The 19,652-nt window shown below is 40.7% G+C and overlaps 1 protein-coding gene across 1 annotated transcript in view; it reads right to left on the bottom strand.

The window, feature by feature from the left end:
• Positions 1 to 439: 439 nt before the first annotated feature.
• ksr2 (kinase suppressor of ras 2) overlaps positions 440 to 19,652 on the bottom strand; it is a gene marked incomplete at both ends in the record, with an annotated part of 81,443 nt that continues 62,230 nt past the window's right edge. Inside the window, 7 exons of the mRNA XM_080852895.1 lie at positions 440 to 586; positions 1,361 to 1,490; positions 2,909 to 3,043; positions 6,692 to 6,825; positions 7,202 to 7,298; positions 14,104 to 14,471; positions 17,686 to 17,734. Coding sequence (XP_080709021.1) covers positions 440 to 586; positions 1,361 to 1,490; positions 2,909 to 3,043; positions 6,692 to 6,825; positions 7,202 to 7,298; positions 14,104 to 14,471; positions 17,686 to 17,734 — 1,060 coding nt within the window. The remainder of the gene's footprint in view (positions 587 to 1,360; positions 1,491 to 2,908; positions 3,044 to 6,691; positions 6,826 to 7,201; positions 7,299 to 14,103; positions 14,472 to 17,685; positions 17,735 to 19,652) is intronic.

The raw sequence follows: 19,652 nt of genomic DNA, 5'->3' as shown, positions 1-19,652 counted from the left end.
CAGAGAATTATCCCGCAAATTAGAGACGTGCGCTGGTCAGGCAGTTTAGTAAATACCACGCAATACATCATTAGGCGCACTTATCTTCGCTCCTCCCAAATATTTGCGCATGTTTCCACCCACCTTTTCGTGTCCTCCCCGTCCACACCCACAAAGCGTTAATATGCGCTGCGCCCCTTTAGTAAATACTGTTTTATGTTTACGACCGCTATTTTACGCTTGAAATGGGCGCAATCCTGTTAGTAAATCAGGCCCTGAGTACCTAAACACCCAGCTTCTCACTGGAAACACAAGACTAGGCAGTGGCTGCCTTCTCTCACCGAGGGGACATAGAGCAGGCTTCACTGGACGTCTGTTGGTTCCCTCTCTTTCTCTCTCTCTTTGATTTTGTTTGTTTGTTTGCTTGTTTAGTTTAGTTTAGTTTTGTTCCATTCCTGACTCATTTGACATACTCAGCTGATTTCCAGAAGTGGCCAGGGTGAGAGAGGCGGCGGTTGCGCTTGGGAAGCTTCTCCAGCAGATCCACCAGTTTGGAGAAGGTTGGCCGCTCCTCCTGCTCGAAAGCCCAGCAGAACATCAGAATGTCCTGTGTGGAGGAGCAAAACACACACACACACACACACACACACACACACACACACACACACGCACAGACACGAACACACGCACACACATATGCATGCACACAGACACACACACACACAAAAACACTGGTTTTAGAGAGACCCCTGCCCATTAGAATGTGTAGGTCATTCTGTGCAGATCCGGTACAAGGGATCACATTGGCTACTCAGTGTAAGTCAGTGTCAGTCATTAATTCAGTAAATTCATACATATTCTAATATGTGATATGCATTGAAATTTCTGATAACATGATGAAGTCGACAGTGTTACATTGTTATACGCATTTTCACACAAATGCAACCTGCCAAGCCAACTTATGGTCATGGGTGGCTTTGCTTGCCTCCATTACATGATTGGTCTTATGTAGTCAGAGGATATGGATGCCATGGTAGCAAGTGGAAAAGCAAGTGACAGCGTGCTGCCTTTTTGCATGTGCAGGCAACATTACAAATGCACGTGTGAGCAAACACTATCTAGGAACTGCAAGTAACCGCAGGCTATCACTTAAATCTTGGTTTCTGTAAAATTGGGAAAAAAACACCATGTTTTTAATTAGATTCTAAACGTGCTAACAGGCAATTCAATATCCCATGGTTGATTAATCTCAATCCATCAGGGAACCATTCACAGGAAATGTGGCAGGCGCAGAAAAAAAAAAGCAGCCCCTGAAGAGAATGCTCAGAGTGGTCTTGCGCTGTCTTACGCCTCGTTTGTGTCTCACATGTCTCTTACTCACCGATATCTCCTTGCCCATGCCAATCTGGGTGAGGTTTGGCTTCATGCCTGAGCCAACCTGCCATATGATGACTTCCGCTGGCTGGTTCTTGAAAGGCCACTCACGTGCATGCAGCTCGTACCATATAGTGCTGTGAAAAAAAAATAGCATTAGTGGTTGTTTATTCATTTATTTAGTTATAACTTGACAAAGATGAGACACGTCACTGAATTGTGAGCAGATCCTCCTGCCAAAACACACCTATACACCTACCTATACACACACACAAACATATACAGTACATGCTAGACATACTAAACATACATATACACACAGACTACACATACACATGTACTCATACACACACACACAAAAACACGTATACATATGGATAAAAACGCGTACGTACCCAAGTATGCACTCACACACACACACACACACACACAAACACAACCACTATTTTCATTTAAATATATAAACCACAAATGAGTCTGCCATTAAATCCCGTAATGATGAGCAGGACGATGGGGCTCATTGCAGCAGAGAAGCCGAGAGATCCAGAGAGATCGTCTGAAGAAGCACTTGTATGTGAGGTTTTTACTTTAAAGAAAAAAATCTCTGTTCCTCTTGGAGTTAGCTCATGTTGAAGTTTACCAAATCAAATAAAAGATTCAATTAAACCTAATGCCTGATGAAAGAGTCAAGTGTTGCCGTTGTCAAGTGTTGTAACAAAATCTAACGCTCAGGTAAATAGTGCCTGCTCATGCTCATTGAACAGCTAATTATGAGCAGGAAATTACTCCCTGATGAAAGCTGCGAGTGGGTCAAAGGTAAATTCAATAAGTATCCTTCTCCTAACCGAATAACAGTTGGCAGGCATACAGTAACGTTACGCAAAACTGCAGATCAGAGGACGGTTCGCTAGGCTGCTCATGGTGCATGAAGGGTTTCCGTACGACCCTAACTATAGCACATCCTCCATTATATACCCATTTGAACCGTTCTGACTGGGAAGAGAGCCGTAAAAATAGCAGGATGATGATGTGAAAAGGGAGAAGAAAAGCGCAGCGGAAAAGAAGAGAGGGGCTTGCGGGTGACCCTCAGGAGCGGCCGAGTCCAGCTAACCAGCTGGCCAGTTTACACGGGAACGCCGCGCCGCTCCGCAGGATGACAGTATGACAGAGGTTCCATATGGGGGGACATCTGAAAATGCAATTGTGTTAGGAGTCACCAGAGCAAAATCCTCCCACACACACACACACACACACACACACACACACACACACACACACACATACACACACACACACACAAACACACACACACACACAAACACACACACACACACACACACACACACACACACTTACACTAACACTTATACACACACACACAAACACTCATACACACACACATACACACACACACACACACTCACTCACACACACACACACACACACACACACACACACACACACACACACACACACACACACACCCTGTGAATCCCTTTTCTATGCACACATATACCCAAACGGCCCATTGGTAATGGATCCAGTGGCTACCCACCCAAAAGCGAACACATCAGACTGCTTGGAGAAGGGGAGCTTGTCTTCCTCGGTGTCGGGGGAGAGCTGATGCACAATCTCAGGGGCCAGGTAACAGAGCCATCCACTCGGGATTCGCAACTTGTCCTGTCTTCTGCTGGAGAAGGGATGAGAGAGGGGAGGGCAGAGAGAGAGTAGGGAAGAGAGGAGGGGTGAAGAGTGGAGAGAAGAGAAAGAAGAGAGAAAATGAGGAGAAGATGAGAGAGGTGAAAGAGGAGAAAAGAATCAGCATTAGACGGCAAAAAGAGAGAGGAAGAAGGAGAAGAGGTGCAAAGTGAGGTGAAGACGAGAAGAGGGAAGAACAGATGGGAGAGCCAGAAAAGGGAGACAGAGAAGAGAGACAGAGAAAGCACATAACAGTAGGAACAGAAGAGCATGAAAGGAGACAATAATGGAATAGGAGAGAGGATAGAGGAGAGAGGGGAGGGTTAAAAAAAAAAGGAGATAGAGAAAAATAATAGAGACCAGAGAGAGAAAAAGGGAGAGAGAGCAGATGAAGAAGGCGGAGAGAAGAGGAAAGAATGAGAGAGAGAGAGAGAGAGAGGGTGAGAGGGAAATGAGCATGAGACAGAAGAGGAATTCAGTCAGCCCATTGGGATTTTTTTTAGAACATTTAGTTAAAAAAAAAAACCTTGAAAGCTTTCCAAATCTTTTCTTGCCTTCCAATGCTTTCTTGTGACATAAGATAGTGTCTTAAATTGACCGGCTTAAAATATCATGTCAAATCATCCCTTCGTAATGTTCTACTATAGCATTGATATAAATGCTTACGGAATTATGTAACATTTTAATCCACATTGTTGCTGGAAACATGTCTTTTCATGCAGCAGGCCTTTTATCGCTTTTAAATCATCGTTTATCATTATTTGGCTGACTCAGGACTGCTGATCAATGACCAGTCCCTCTCAGACCCATGTGACCAACGTGAACACTGCACAGAGTTGGAGTCGACCCACCGTGCAGGAAGTGTGAAATATTTTGTGATGTAATTCCAGAGGAAAGGCCAAAGGCAAACTGTGACTCACTCTATTCTCTATAGAAAGCACTGACACCATATGGTCATCGGCTGTGAGTCATCTCAATGTACTGTATTTGACCTTCATTTCCAAAATGCAATGACAAGGGGAAAAAACTGCACAAACGTGGTTAAAGTTTGACACTGCTGTTAAGACTGTGTGTTTCTTGCCATTTTCGGAGCTAATTTTGTGGGAGAGTGTGTTTGTTCGTCTCATTAAACACGTCTCTATCTCCGCATGATGATACTGCAGATGATTAAAAGTGTCTCTGACTTTGCAGGGTCTTTCCTCGACTACTGTGCACCATGCGAAGCGGAGCAGAGGATTCTAAATGCAATTAAAACATTACAACTGGAGATTTGTGGTGAGCCGCGTTCGAACCCAAGCCTCGAAGCTCTCGCAGCACTGACATTTCAAGCTACTTCAGTGTGCATTTAGAATGGCGCCCCATGCACACTCTGTCAAGAGAACTCGCTAGTTGCTCGCTAGCTTCAAACATCTGAAGTTCCCATTCAGCCCAGTTCACTGAGTGTTACAGGGATCATCATTACGTTGGTTGATTTTATGTTTTGGCCGCCAACAGGATCATTTTCAAAACGATAAACAAATCTAATAAGCAAGGCACCAGGCTCCTTAACAACCGTGCCCAGGCCCTTGGCTCAAACGCTCTGGAATGAAGTGTGACTTCTTAAGAAAGAGCTTGCAGGAACATGAGATCCTGAGAATTGGAAAGTGTGCTCTCTCAAACAAATCATACAATATTCCAATATCGGAAACAAATTAATTACAGTTTTTTTTACAGAAATATGTCATTTGAGTGGAAATATGCAGTTACGTGGCCTGCTTGCTGTCTCCATAAATTAGAAGTCATTTTAACTGCTGTAACTGCAAATGTGCAAACTAATGTGCAAACTAATTCTCCAATGATCCCTAAAAGGGTAATTATTTTGTCACACATAACAAAGACTACATATTAAAAAAGAGGTTGCATCATCAAAACGGTGACAGACCTTAAGTCAGCAACATTACCACAGCGTAAAATTGAAGCGAAACGTATGTCTCCAACCTCATTAAGTAGCCATGAAAAGCATCCAAGCCCATTCCAGGGAATCAACTTTCTGTTCATCATGGCATCAAATGTTGCCAACAAGCATGCTCTCTCTGCAGGCCTGTCACTGCAACAGGGGAGTGTGGAGCTGTATGGAAGGCCCAATGCCTCCACACTGAAACATTCTCAACATTAACTACATTAGGCGAGTCTCTCACTCTCCCCCCTCTCTTTCCAGGGTCCCTCTCTCTTTCTCTCTCTTTAATATCTCATTCCTCAGTGTTTCATTTTCATCCCCCCCCTCTCTTTTTCTCTCTCTATCTCACACTCCTTTCTCACCGATCCATTCTCACCGATCTTTCTTCAGAATCTTTCTTCAAATTTCTCCTTCCCTTTTTTTCAGAATCTCTCCCTCTCTGACTCTCCTCCTCCTTCTCTTCTTCTTCTCTCTCTAATCCAGCCCCCCACTCACGTCTCCTGAAGGAGCTGTGTGACTGTGCCCCAGCAATATGGACTCTCACACACAGGATTTCATTTGACATTTGAATACAAATAATGGGGCAGTGCCGGGTGTATTAAAGTATTCAGTCTTTTCCACCCTCACCCTCGCCGTACTGCACCGTACAGTATGGAAAGTAGTTTGACTTCACTCGTCACCAAACTCAATAACCCCCCAAAATGCCACATCACATAACATGACAACAGCACATGGCAAAGATTTGTGTGGGAGCACTGTAACATTGTAACACTCAAATTCATTTTAATCACTGTTATAGTCTGTCTTTGTATTGAAATATCTGTCTATTTACGGCTTGTAATCTATATTTAATATACAAGTAAATATTTACATTTACCATATTTTATGCCATTTTTTGTAGTTATTTTGTGATTGCAAAACTGTGATTTTTGTGATTGTTCTCTAAATGGTTAGATGTTAAATAGCATTTCCCTAATGTAATCGTCTGGTAACTGATAAGACAAGAGAAACCGAAAAGAGAAACATCACAGGAACTGTACACCACTGCGTCTTCTATATATACATACGCCCAGGCGAAAACTGCATAAACTCTCCCTATCCAAATCTGAAAGATTAACTCTGGTACAGTGGGTTTGTTCTCGTGGGTAATACGCTGTCACAGGGAAGACTCTCTGAGATGGCATTTTTTCTAAGTCACAAACCCAGTCAATCAGACTTCTCCAGTGACAAATAAACTGATGTGAAACGTATGCCGGGAATGATTAGACCCTCCACTTTGGTGATACAGTGAGCAGAATATGTCTAGCTGCGGGTGAGATAAAAAAAGAAAACAAAATTGCTTACAGTGGTGGAACACATTACATTTGACCAATTAAAAAAATCTGAAATGTGTCTCTGCCCAAAGTGCCCTCATTATTCTCCTCAGAGATGTCAGGCAGAGGAAAAGTCACAGTTTCCTCTGACAGACTTGTTTAGTCACTGCCTTTTTTCCAGGCCCAATTCTTTCCAGCTGTGATGATTTCTCTGCAACGCAATTGATTGTTTCTCCACAAACTGCAGATTAGCTTTTGAAGCAGATCTTCTCCATGTGAAGAAAAAATATAGGATCTAACCATTTTTATTTTGAAGAGAAATGGGCTATCAAGTGATAATGTTTAGTCGGAGGAACAATGACATTTAATCAAGATTTCAAAACAGTCTTACCTTCCTCCTTGCAGGACTCCAGATATTGTGAATAGCCCAAAGTCCGTGATGACCACTTTACCATTGTCATAGAAGACATTCTTGGACTTCATGTCTTTATGGATGATGCCCTTGGCATGCAGATAGCCCATTCCCTGAAAGAGTTAGAACAAAGCTCTACACATAAGCACATGTACATGCTTCCCACCCTTCTATATTGATTGTAGAAAATAATCATTAGAACTCATGCCTATTTAGCACTTCTGCTCTTCAATCACCCATCTCGATAGCACTTTATATGTAAGCACCCTGATTAGGGAACCGCAGATATATGAGGGAATCAAGCCTTTGTCACCTCCAAGGAGTTAGCCTAGCCAGACTGTGATTGTATTTCGTGTTGCATTTTTTACTTATTATCGTGATGGTATTGTGTGTAAACTTTATGTGTACATAGTTTATAAGTTATAAGTTGTCATCTTATGAAATGGCAATGGCTGTGGGAACACTTATAACTTAAGCAATACTGTTTACCTTAACCATCTCCTGAGCGATCTGTCGGGTCTTGTTGACATCGAGGATGACCTTGACGTCCCTCACCACTGAGTATAGAGTCCTGCCTTTGCACAGGCTGTAAAAAAATATGCAGTTTCATCAGTAACTTATTTGCCACAAACAGACTTGCCTAGGTGCAAGCCTTTAGTCAGGTTCTTGGTAACGCATCTCCATCTACCACCTTTGTGTTTAACAAATAACTGAGGCACAATTAAAACAAAACAGTTTGAGTTGGGACTTCACAGCCACTGTGTAAAATCACCCAGATCTTCAGCTCTATCATGCTTTCACCACTCTACAGCATTGGATCTACTGGAACAAATCTAAACAGCTGAAACAGGAGCGCCACTGATAACCGTCGCCTGCTAACTGATGGGCCAGATGACAGCAGGGCCCTGGACTCAGCGGGGGAAGCGGAATGATGTGCACCCCCCACGACCATGGTGCCACACTGACCCCCTGCCTGCGCGGCCCCGTCAGAGGTGACGACTCCTCACCTTGGGGGCCCTCTTCCCCTGGAACTCCGGTTGCATATTCATGAGGGAAGCAGGTTAGCCACCCCACCCACCCACCCTGTCTCCTCTGGGTACTTTTATCAGGGTGTGTGTGACACAAATGCTCCGCCGCGCCGGTGACACACCGGTAAACAGCAGTGCGATGATGTCAGAGACTCCAGCAGACCAGGATTACCTGATGGCTGACAGGATCACCTGATGGCTGACAGGATCGCAGTGGCGACGCTCACAAGATCGCCGTGGCGACATACGGCCCTGCTGTAGACCCTCGTTCACTGACGCCAATAACCATAATTAGATAGAGACCACGGATGCTCAGCCTCCCCTTTTGATGTGCAAGTAAACAACATTTACAAGACAGGAAATAGCCAACCAACCTCTATTGCTTCTCTTCTCTTTCTCTCTCTCTTTTGTCCCCCTTAGACCCCCATTTCTCTCATCCTTCAATCATCATTTCCTCTCTCTCTCTCACTCTCTCTATATCAATGAAAAAGCAAAGCAAAGCAAAGCAATCCTCTGTTTTTTCTCTCTATTCTAAAGTCAGCATGAAGATTCCCACTCCAAGCAGAGATCCTCACGACAAACGTGAACCATAATCAGTGTTTATGTTCCTGCAAGTCAAACACCGCCTCTTCAGGGCAGGATCCAATTTCTCTCAATTCGACCTTGATCTTGCCTGTTTGTCCGGATGCTCTTCCAGGTAAATACTCCATAATGAATGATAATGACGTTCTTTTTCCCCTCTTAGTGGCTTAATAAAACCCTGATATCTCCTGAAACGCACATTTCACTTTGATATTCATCAGAATGCAGACTGGCTTTCAGAGAGAGAGACAGAGAGAGATGGAAAGAGATAGATGGAAAGTGAGAGAGAACAAACAGAACAAAAAGAGAGAGTGAGAGATTCATCAAAGCTTCCAAGAATCTGAAATGTGTAATTTATTGTTTGATGCAAAAAATGAATCCGAAATGATTTATCACTTTCTGCAAATATTGTATTTCTGGAAAAGTCAAACAATACGAGGATACAATCAGTGAGGTGTTATGTCAAGTCACTGCTCATGTCTTGTTTTCATGCAAGACAACTCCTCTGTCAAGAGAGAAACAAAACATGCAGAGCAATTGACTATTAGGCCAAAAGTACACATCAATACGCAGTGAGGGGCTCATTATGCTGATACAGTTCAAGTCATGCACGGGATTCTACAGCAATGCTGTGAGGCACATTTCCCTTCTCCCTAGTGACACTCTCATTTGCAAGCGAACAAACAGAGTCTAGATTCGGTGGTGAACGTGAAGGGGTGACAGCCTGGACTCAAATAATGCCATCTGGTGTGTGAGAGGCCAGAGGAAGAGGCTCTGCATTTTCAGAGCAAGTTTACACATTCTGAAAGAGTCTGACAGCTCTCTTTCTCTCTGATGGGCCAATAAGCAGTCGTTGCAGTTTTTTTTTGTTACAAAGGCAAATACAGAATTAATTCAGACCAATTAAATTTTTTTCTGTACAAAGTGAAGAGCCTTTTTACTAGAATGCAGATAGCGTGTTGAAACATGTTATGTCCTGTCTTAAAAACAAAAAAGTTTACCCCATCACTCTTCCGTGTTGCTTTGTTATCACCATGCACAGCATACTGTTTATAAACAAAAACAAAATCTTTTGAGTGTCCTGGATGGAAACATTTCAAATGGTAAATTAAGCTGAATTACTTTTAAGTATTAAATCCATAATCCATAAAGTACAAGGATTTTTTACTTTCTTCCTCAGTAAACATTCATCCTTGAAGTCAACAGCTGTTTCTTAAGCGTAATTTAAGTTTACCAGAGACAGCACACCACATCCATATAAGTACAACTGCAAAACCATTCATGAAAATAGAATTGTCCTAAAATATTTTCTGGACGTGATAAAATCACCATTGCAGCAATTTTATAAAAAATCCTTCTCTAAAGGATAAGGATGTTATGGTGTGTGATTTAAAAAAAAGAATGATATCTTATCTTCAGTCACTGCAGATGGCAGGAACTACCAGACCTACAAGTTGACATAACTTAATAATCAAATCTAAGCATGACTAAATGACGATATATTTCTCCACCAGCAGCACCAACATCAGATAATTTCTATGATTACCCCAAGGTCAAGTCGACAGTTGAATTTTGTCATTTATAATTTGTTGCTAACTCTTAGTTAAATAGCTTCATGGCAGAATTACTTGATAAATGAAGATACCAGCACCACTGTTGATTAATTTAAGTTTATAGTTCAAATGACAATGTGTTCATTCAGTTACAGTAACCTCAACATGTTAACTCTGTAAACTAAATTCCTTTTGCTGTATTCAACCTCTGGTTTTAAAAACTATACTGGTGGGATACAAAAGCCAAGCTAAGCCTAGACTCCACTTCAACTTTTTTCCAAGACACAGAACCACACAGCAGTCAACCACTTCATCCACAGAAGATATATCTCTAATTACTCCATGACCTTTCTGAAAACAAAATCTCAAAGAGAAATGTCTTGACCTGTTGGCTATCCTTGATTGTCTTGTACCTTTCACATCTCAGAATGGTCTCTACGTCCATTCCTTTGCTTTGTCAATCTTTTTTATTTGGATTAAAATGACGTCATGCACTTACCGAACCCTATCCGCTAAAAATGTATCAAGGTTGCCTTCCTTTAAGATTCAAAACCTGTTACAGGCAATGCCAAGAATGCAGTCTTCTATTTCTTAGTTACAAAAAGTGACTGCATTTCAGAAATCACAACCAGGAGGACAAGTCCTTGACAGAAATTATAGAGATAAAAAAGTAATACAAATTGACAGGCGTAATACATGTATAACATATGTGTTATTTATGTTAAATACAAACATTTTGTGCGGGTACAAAAAGAAATTGCACAAAAAAAGTACTTAAACCAAGTTGACTCAAAACTGAGTGTAACCATCCAATGACATTTTCTCTATTATCCATGGTTTTCTTTACTTCTAAAGTCCTGCTGACCTAACAACAGATGCAGAATGATTAAGTGACTTTGACATCTCTGATGGCTTCTCACCACTGACTACCTATTTTTTCCCCTTTTCCTCTTGTTCCTCTCTCTCTCTCCTGGAACTGATTTAAGCGGCTTCCCTAAGGGCACTTACCCTCCCAGCAGGGTTCAGCATGTGGAGATGCCATGGCCTGTTTTAAGTCTTCACCAACTATCCATATAATTGTGGTGATTAAATGATATATATATCACAAAAAGCTTTAAAAATGTATCTTAAATATTAAGCTTTAATAATGTATTTCATGTGAATCAAAGCGGCAACTGCCCCTCCCTGCCAAGTAACAGAGGATTAGAATGATAACTATGCTGACTCAAGAATGAATTCACGCAATAAACGGTTCAGGCGTGAGTTCAGCCTGCCACCAAGCTGATGACAAATGTTTATTTGGAAAATACCACAACAGACAACTGTTAAACGCAAATTTGTAAAGGCCTATACAATTTGATGAGATGTGAAACACAAACAAGAAAGCGAAGCTACACACACACATGACTTAACAGAAGCAGCAGACACCACACTAGAGCATCTGAGTGAGACATTTGACGTTTATTTGAAAGTGAGCGGGCTGTCTGAGGGGCTAATGCGGAGATAACGAGCCTGGCCAGGGCTTAGAAGAAAGGGCATGGGTCTGTTTCCGCTACGCAGGCACATGGGGCAGTGGCGGTCGGGGCATGGGCGGGCAGGGAGCATGGCGAGAGCAGACACAGGAAGACAACACGCCACACAACTCAACATTGTGCCATGGCTCTATCCCCCAGCTCGAAAACGTTTGGCTTCATTAACATCCTCGCACACACCCTGGTCCAGGCACAAGTGCTCTTAAAATAGTATGAGTGTGAGTGTGGGGGGCGGCCTCGATCAGTAACCCCCTGCCCCAGAAGGGTGTAGCGGATGCAGTCACGACCAAACTCGGGGGACTGCTCAGATGCCACAGGGCATCAGAGGGCATCTGTGTGCTAAGCACACGTGGCAGAGACGAGAAGGAAGGATCAGTGCTATATTTATAAAAAGAAGGGAGCAATATAAACCCAGACATACACAACTGCACAAATAATATGTACATCTGCAAGTGTCCAAGTTTTAAAGTTTGAACGGAAAGTGAAACATTTATTGTAGGTTCACACCATTGTGTACATACAGTATGTGTACATAAAATGTGTCCCTATGGACAGAAAAGGGGATATTATTTATGTATTCTGGGTGTGTGGGCGAGATCTAACTGGCAAATTGTTTCATCTCTCATCACACTTCAGCAAACACAAACGTACTTGTACTTCACACGTACTTGTACTTCACACACAAACAGAAAGCTTTGTTGAACTACACGAAGAGCAACCAAATCAAACCATCGGGGGTTCTGTTCCTGTTATGTGTTTTATTTGATCAGTGTGTTTGAGCTGTGATAGGAGCTTTCAAGGGTATCCATGGCAAAATGTGTCATCAGGAATGTGAGCAAACTAGAGAAAAGCTTGGAAAGTGAATGTTACCTCCTATGCACTCAAAGCTCTTTGATGGTAGCATCTTCAGAGATATAATATATTACTAATTTCTTAACTTATCCAGTTTCTATGTCAAATACATTATTAAAGCTTCAGACTACAGGGACTTTTTTCAATCCTTACCCGTTACACACTCTAATCTTTAGATCATCTGTCTTACAGCATAAATACACATAGGAAACTGTATAAACACATATTTCACTTTCAAAATAATGCTTTTTCAGAACCATCACAATCTTTCACAATCATATAACAATACATTCTTTCTCTCTATCTCTCTCTCTCTCTTTCTTTTGCTGTTCATACCTCTTTCTAATTTGCTGTTAATGGGAAACCTTCCCATTAAAACTAGGGATGGGTATCGTTTTTTTTTTTTTCGATACCGGTACATAACCGATACTTTTAAAACGATACCGGTGCTTAAACGGTGCCAGAACCGATACTTTTTTTTTTTTTAATTAAAGACATTAAAGGCTTATTTATTGCCAAGGCAAATAGTTTTCTTCAAATGTATCAATATATTAACTGTTTAAGGTATACTATAAATAAAAATAAATACAAAACACTTGGCTTCAAACCTTTTAACTTCAAACTATGAACAATATATTATCTTATAACAACTGTTTACTTTACAGTATACTTAAATAAATATAAATAAATACATAACACACTCTGTACACACACTTCACACTTCAGTAATTCTTTTGCAGAAATATGAGCATGTTTGCCTTTAGAGTAAAACAAATAATATTTTGTTTGCATTTATTTAAACCCACTGGTTTCATGAATGTGTACTGCCCCTTTAAGAGTTTAGGTTCAGGGCCTCTTGAGTTCTCTCCCCCATTTACACGCAATTTTGTTGTTGCATATGCTGCACGTCGCGTTGTTTGAATCTTTTTGTGCGAAATACAGCCACACTTTTGATCGTTTACCTTTCGGCATTTTCTCCGTTATATTGATGGCTAGCTCTGTTTGTGCTTGCTCTGTGCAAGGCTGCCTGCTCTTCATTAGACTGTTGCAATGTTATTGTAGCGTCTGAGTTAGTGCTCTCTTAAGAACTTACATTGAGAAGGAATATCTTTGCATGAGACGGTAGCTCTCCGTTTAATAAAGCGTATCCAACTTCTGCTTAGAACAACCACACTTATCTTGAAACCGAAACCACACACAAGTAAACCTATTACCATGGCAACTCCTCAACACAAATCTAGTTTCCACTAGTCCCATATGGAATGCTATATAATCACCCATGAGCGTGAGCGACACAGGCGAGAGTCTACATTGGGAGATGGAGCAGTTTTATATGTGCCCCACGAAATCTGTTAGCAACCCAAAAAAGTATACAGATCGTACTCAGAAAGATCTACGCCACTAACGTTACTTCTCGCTAGTTTTGTTAAATTATAATTTTTTTAATAAAAAACAAATAAATAAATCTGCTCAGGCACCGAAAGGAAGCACCGAAACCTGCGTTGCATTTCGGTCCGGGTAGCTACCGGTTGTATGGAACCGGTGCCGTATTGGTACCGGTTCTCGGTACCCAACCCTAATTAAGACAGCCTTAATGTTAAGTGGCCTTGGTGCTGTATCAGGCTCCTGACAGGCTAAACACAGTGTGTATGAGTGTGTGTTTGAGTGTGTGGGTGTGTGTGTGTGTGTGTATGAGTGTGTGTGTGTGTGTGTGTGTGTGTGTGTGTGTATGAGTGTGTGTTTGTTTGTGTGTGTGTGTGTGTGTGTGTGTGTGTGTGTGTGTGTGTGTGTGTGTGTGTGTGTGTGTGTGTGTGTGTGTGTGTGTGTGTGTGTGTATGACTTACCTAGTGATGATGGCCAAGTGCGGGGGGTTCAAGCATGCTCCCATAAACAGGACCACGTTCTCGTGACGTGTGTTCCGGTATCCCATCACCTCGCGCTTGAAGGCCTTAAGCTGATCGTCGTTGTCGCGCTCGATGTCGATGAGCCGGAGGGCCACCTCGCCGTGCCAGCGGCCATGGTAGACCAGCCCGAAGCGGCCCTTGCCAATGAGCTCGCCAATCTCTAGCTGTTCGAAGGGGATGTCCCACTCCTGCAGGAAGATGCTGGTCTGGCTTGCCTTGCGTGGGAAGTTGCGGGCATGAAGCAACGACAGGTTCATCTCCTCAAACTCGTCCGCTGAGTCATCGGCCTCATCGTTCCCCTCCTCATTCTGGGGTGAAAATAGAAGTAGAGATTCTGAACACACAAACCCTAAAACCAGAGCAGAGCTTCATCAGATCAGGGCCACAGTCCACACCATTATCAGTTGGTATTGATGCTTACGGTCAGTTCAGCCTTAATGATCAGGGGTATATTTGCTAAAAGGAAAGTTGCTAACTACATTAGCAACATACATAGTTGGAACCGCATAGTTGCAATGCAAGTGTTTCGCAAAACCATAGTTCGAACCATCAAGGTCACTACATCGGTATCTTACATAGTTCAAACCATTGTTAAGCGACAGGTGTTTCCCAAAACAATAGTTCCACTAAACGTTTGCAAACACTGTCGTTACGCTGTGTAACTACAGCTCTCGCCCTGTGGTTAGAAGCTTAGTTCCAGATACTTCCTGCCTAAGATATCACTGATGTTAGTTTTTGGTATTCAAATGAACTGGTTGATATTTGACGTTGTTAACCACCACACAACTCTACTTATACTTGCATTCAAGTTGAATTCACACACCTGCAAATAATAATGCAAGATGCTGCATTACTGTTCAGTCAGTTGATAATATGTAGCCTATTATATTAATATTCTCATGTTGTAGGGAAATACTATGGTGCATGTTTTACACATAACTAGTTAAAGAGAATTCGGATGACAAACATGCAGTCTCAAGAATGAATTCATGCTAGGTGTGAACTCTGTTACCTCAAAGGCTTAGGCGTGAGTTCAGCCTGCTCAGCCACCAAGATGATGACAAATGTTTATTTGGAAATACCACAATAGACAACTAATAATAATAATACCTTTATTTTATAATGCGCTTTTCAATGACCCAAAGTCGCAACTGTTACTGAATACAGACAGCAATTTCACAAGGTAAGCCTAAATGAACAAATTCATATTCTAGATGACCTAAGACTTTTGGGGAAATTAATCCGTAATGAAATTGAGGTCCAAAGTCTCAGTGATTTGCCCCTTATTACAGTATTTCTCTGTTCCTAAAACACATTTTTTCAAAACATGCCTCGGTTTCTCTGAACACTAAACCCAAGTGCCAACTCCCTAAACCAATTCTGCTAAACTTTAAGCACAATTCTCTGCTTTAAACACAGATTTCAATTGTTAACCGCACTTTCTTCAAACCACAACACACAATTCTCTGCTTTAGACACAGTTTTCAATTGTTAACCACATTTTCTTCAAAACACTAAACACCATCCTCTCTACTTTGCATGCTTCATCAATGCCAAAACCTCATTGTGTTCAAACAGAAAACACTGCTAATCAAATGACAAAACTTCCATTTCCAAAGCTGTTGTGCAATTTGAAATCAAAACTTTAGATCCTAGTTTGGAGAACAATTTATGGCAACATTGAAGTGAGTGGTGATCAGAGGGGCAGAGGAGTGAGAGTAAGAGGAGGAGGAGAAGGAAAATGATGAAGAGGAAGAGCAAGACGGAGAGCCATTACTGTATCTCTGATGAGATTCAGGCCAATGTGTTCAACCATGTGGTCAACATGGGTTTGACCATGCAGGAGGCTGGCAAGGCTGGCCAGAGGGTTCAACCAAACATAAGCCGCTTCTCAGTTGCACCGATTCTCCGGACATTCAGAAGAGAGAATGGGTAAGAAACACTACTATGACAGTAAAACACTAGTTTGAATGCCTTACTGTATCAGGAGCATAGTATTGTTGTATTTTACTGTAGAATATTTTACATTGTACTGTATTTGTAAAATTACAGTATACGTAAACAAATACAAAGTGCAACCATTGATGACCAAGACATATTCCTAAACATCAATACAAAGAGCCTAGCCACAGTGGACCATGTTCTAAGGCAGAACATCTCGAGAATGAAGCAGGTGTACAGGGTGCCTTTTGACAGAAACTCTGATAGAGTCAAACAATTACAGTATGATATGACTATGTGCAAGTAAGTCATATACGTTTCCACAACTGATTACGTCCTATCAGCACAGAAACATTACTGTACTGTATTGTAATCCAATCAAATGTTCAAATCAAACTGTATTTTCAGATGTTTCACAACACAACAATTGTCGATATTGTCTTGAGCAAGAACAGGATGCAGTCTAGTTTTTTTGTCCTTTTACTGTATTATTTTACATTTTTCTTTCATTTTTGAGTTAAAACATTATACAGTTACAATATTTTACAACAGGAGAAAGCGTACAGTAACACTGGAGATGAAAAGGCATAATACTCCTGATAAGGCCTTCATACTAGTGTTTTCCCATTTCATAGTAGTGTTTTCCATTGAGCACATCAGTGTTCAATCAATGCTTAGAATGTCTACTCAAATAATGGTCTGTGTTTGTTGTTTGAAAACAAAATGCCCTTTTGAGGTGATATAATAGTGTTTTGAAACCAAAGTGTCATTTTGCAAGAGATATAAAGGGTTTTGCATTTTGTGTGAGTGGTTTTGGGATTTGTGTTTAGAGCTAAGAGAAACCGAGGCATGCTTTGAAAAAATGTGTTTTAGGAACAGAGAAATACTGTAAAACATGCAGGTGTGCCAGTCCACGTGCTACACTACGTCATTCACCACACAAGTTTTAACTACTAACTAACTAACATAGTACCATGTTGGTCCAACAGTTTTGCGAACTGTTGTATTTCAAATGTTTAAACTAACATGGTACGATACATCGTTGATTCTTATTCTTCTACGAGTGTTGCCCAAACCATCTCTTAAGAATTCCCTATGTAAACCTTAATTGGCTGAATCCATGTTTCTGGAAACGTTTATTGTTATTCATGTAGATTTGAGCATGTGTGAGATGAGTATGATTAGCATGATGAGTCAGATTGGAGCGCAGCTGATCATTATTAGAAAGAAGATCAAAAAGTAATACTATGCAAGTGAAATAGTTGAAAAGGCTTAAAAATGAACAGCTAATTCATTTTATGCCAACGTTTTTTGTTTTGTTTTTAATTAACTTTTTTATTTATTTGTTTAATCTGAAAAACCTTTTTAAGGTAGTATCTCTTACAGAATGAATACCTTAGCTAAGGACGCTTAAATAGGCATAGCTTCCGAATGAGCTCTGAGAAGCTCTGTTGATCAGGCCAAGTGTTTGATAAGCCATCCATGCAGCCATACATAATATTGTTTTTACTCTACATTAAAGGACACATTATCATGTAAGGGCATATTCTGTACAGCATGAATGGAACTTAAGACACTTACATCTGATGTTGGCTCCACTTCAATTTGCAGAAGAGGGTTCCCGGTGTGACTGAGAGAAGGTCATATGAGAGGCAAAATGCAAGGGTGAGAGAGAGAGAAGATTGACAGCTGGTTAGCTCCAAATTGCCCTGCAACATATGATTCATGTCATTTTTCAGTCAGGCGTACTTCAATAGCAGGTCATTTGAGGAGTGACTCCTTCAAGGTGGATGACATGTTTTATGTGTAACCTTTACACACACATGTTCACTGGAGTTTACATGAGTAGTGATTATATTTGCTCTCTGCACCACTCCAAACCCAGTAGCAACAAAGGGGAGAAATGTAAGATATCATACTGGCACTTAGGAGCATGGCTTCCTTTTATGATTCCCCCCTATTCTGTAATCACAACAGTAACCAAAGTTACAAATTACTATAATCATATTCCTAGCAGTGACCCTAAATACAACATTGAAGCAAGAGTACTTGCATAAGAAATCTTCTTTAGCAATCGATTGATAAAGCTTTAAGTACAGAGCACTAAAGGGTACTAAATATATCACATATATCACAGAAACTGCCATCTCTATGAGGACATATCCAACAGTTATACAGATAGTTATAACTGGCTAATTTCACATTTGTGCTGCCTGAATAGAAAAAGGCGATAATGGACATCAATATTAAATAATTGGCTCTGAGATTCATACAGATTCCAGACACTGCAAAACTTCAAAACTGAGAGATTTTTTTTGTTTATCTTTAGCCTCACTGTCAGTGTGTTGTCTCTGAGACATCCTCTGTCTTTTTTTTTTTTATTTATTTTTTTTTATCTCTGACAGGATTTTTAGAGACAAACTGGGATCTCAGTGGCAGTCCAACTGTAGCGTGAACTGAAGGCTATTCCAGTGTTTGGCCAAAGTCTCCATCTCGTCTGTGTGCACATCACTATGTTGCTACTGCAGTGTCTTGTGCTCCAGTAATTTCACTAATCCGAAAGTGATGTTTATAATGTTAGTCAGTCTGCTTTGATCCTATACAGAAATGCTCTGCCCTTCAATAGTGACATACATTAATTCAATTCAATTCATTACACATTTACTTAATTTGTTTTATCACACCTTATATCCAGAGCAAACTACAACACAGTGCAGATATATTATTAATAATATAATAATAATATATAGTTTCATCAACTTGTGTACATATATGCACTATATGTGTTCTTTTCTTTTTACTCAATGCAATCTGTTGACATAACACACATAATTGGAGATGATGGGCTCATTTTCTGGGTTAAAAAATAAGAGTATCCTGGCCTCAAATTCCTGTTCAGGGAAGCGGTCTGGTGGATCCTAATGCCTGCCGTGTATCATGCTGAGAAGGGCAATGTGTCCGTGTTGAAACCCTCAGTATTTGATGACTGTGAAAAACATAACTTACACTCTGTGTACCTGTGAAAAAGGAGTGGAAAAAGCAGTGTTTTTGCTTTTGGGTGTTGTTTTCATAGAGGGGACGGAGCTATGAAGTGTGCTGGGTGTTGTTAGTGCAAGTAAATATAACACAACAAAGCATGTTTTATTATTGCAGAAAGAACAATTCAGATGGGCTCTTTTAAAGAGCTGGTTGGATAGAAATAATATGTAACTCACCAAATGGACTTTTACACATAATTTTTTTGAGCCGATTTGGATTAAAAATGAATCACAGTTCTAATGTATTCATGCAGTCAAGACTCTTTCTGTTCATGGAACCTTAGTGGCGGAATGAATACTGTCTGTTCCAGCGACAGCCTTGGTATATTTTTTTCAGGCGTGCTCTATAGTCATAGTTTTGGTATTTGGCATTATGATAATAATAATATTTCATAGTATTGTTGTTGTTATTGTTCTGGTTATTGTTATTATTATTGATGTTAGTATAAATTATAATAATACTATTTTATACCTTATATTGTTTCTTGAATAATTTTTAATTTGGCTAAT

Source organism: Sprattus sprattus, assembly GCF_963457725.1.
Source record: "Sprattus sprattus genome assembly, chromosome: 15".
Taxonomy (NCBI): Eukaryota; Metazoa; Chordata; class Actinopteri; order Clupeiformes; family Clupeidae; genus Sprattus; species Sprattus sprattus.
The sequence above is the reverse complement of the archived record's forward strand: the minus strand, read 5'-3'. Positions and strand labels throughout refer to the sequence as shown.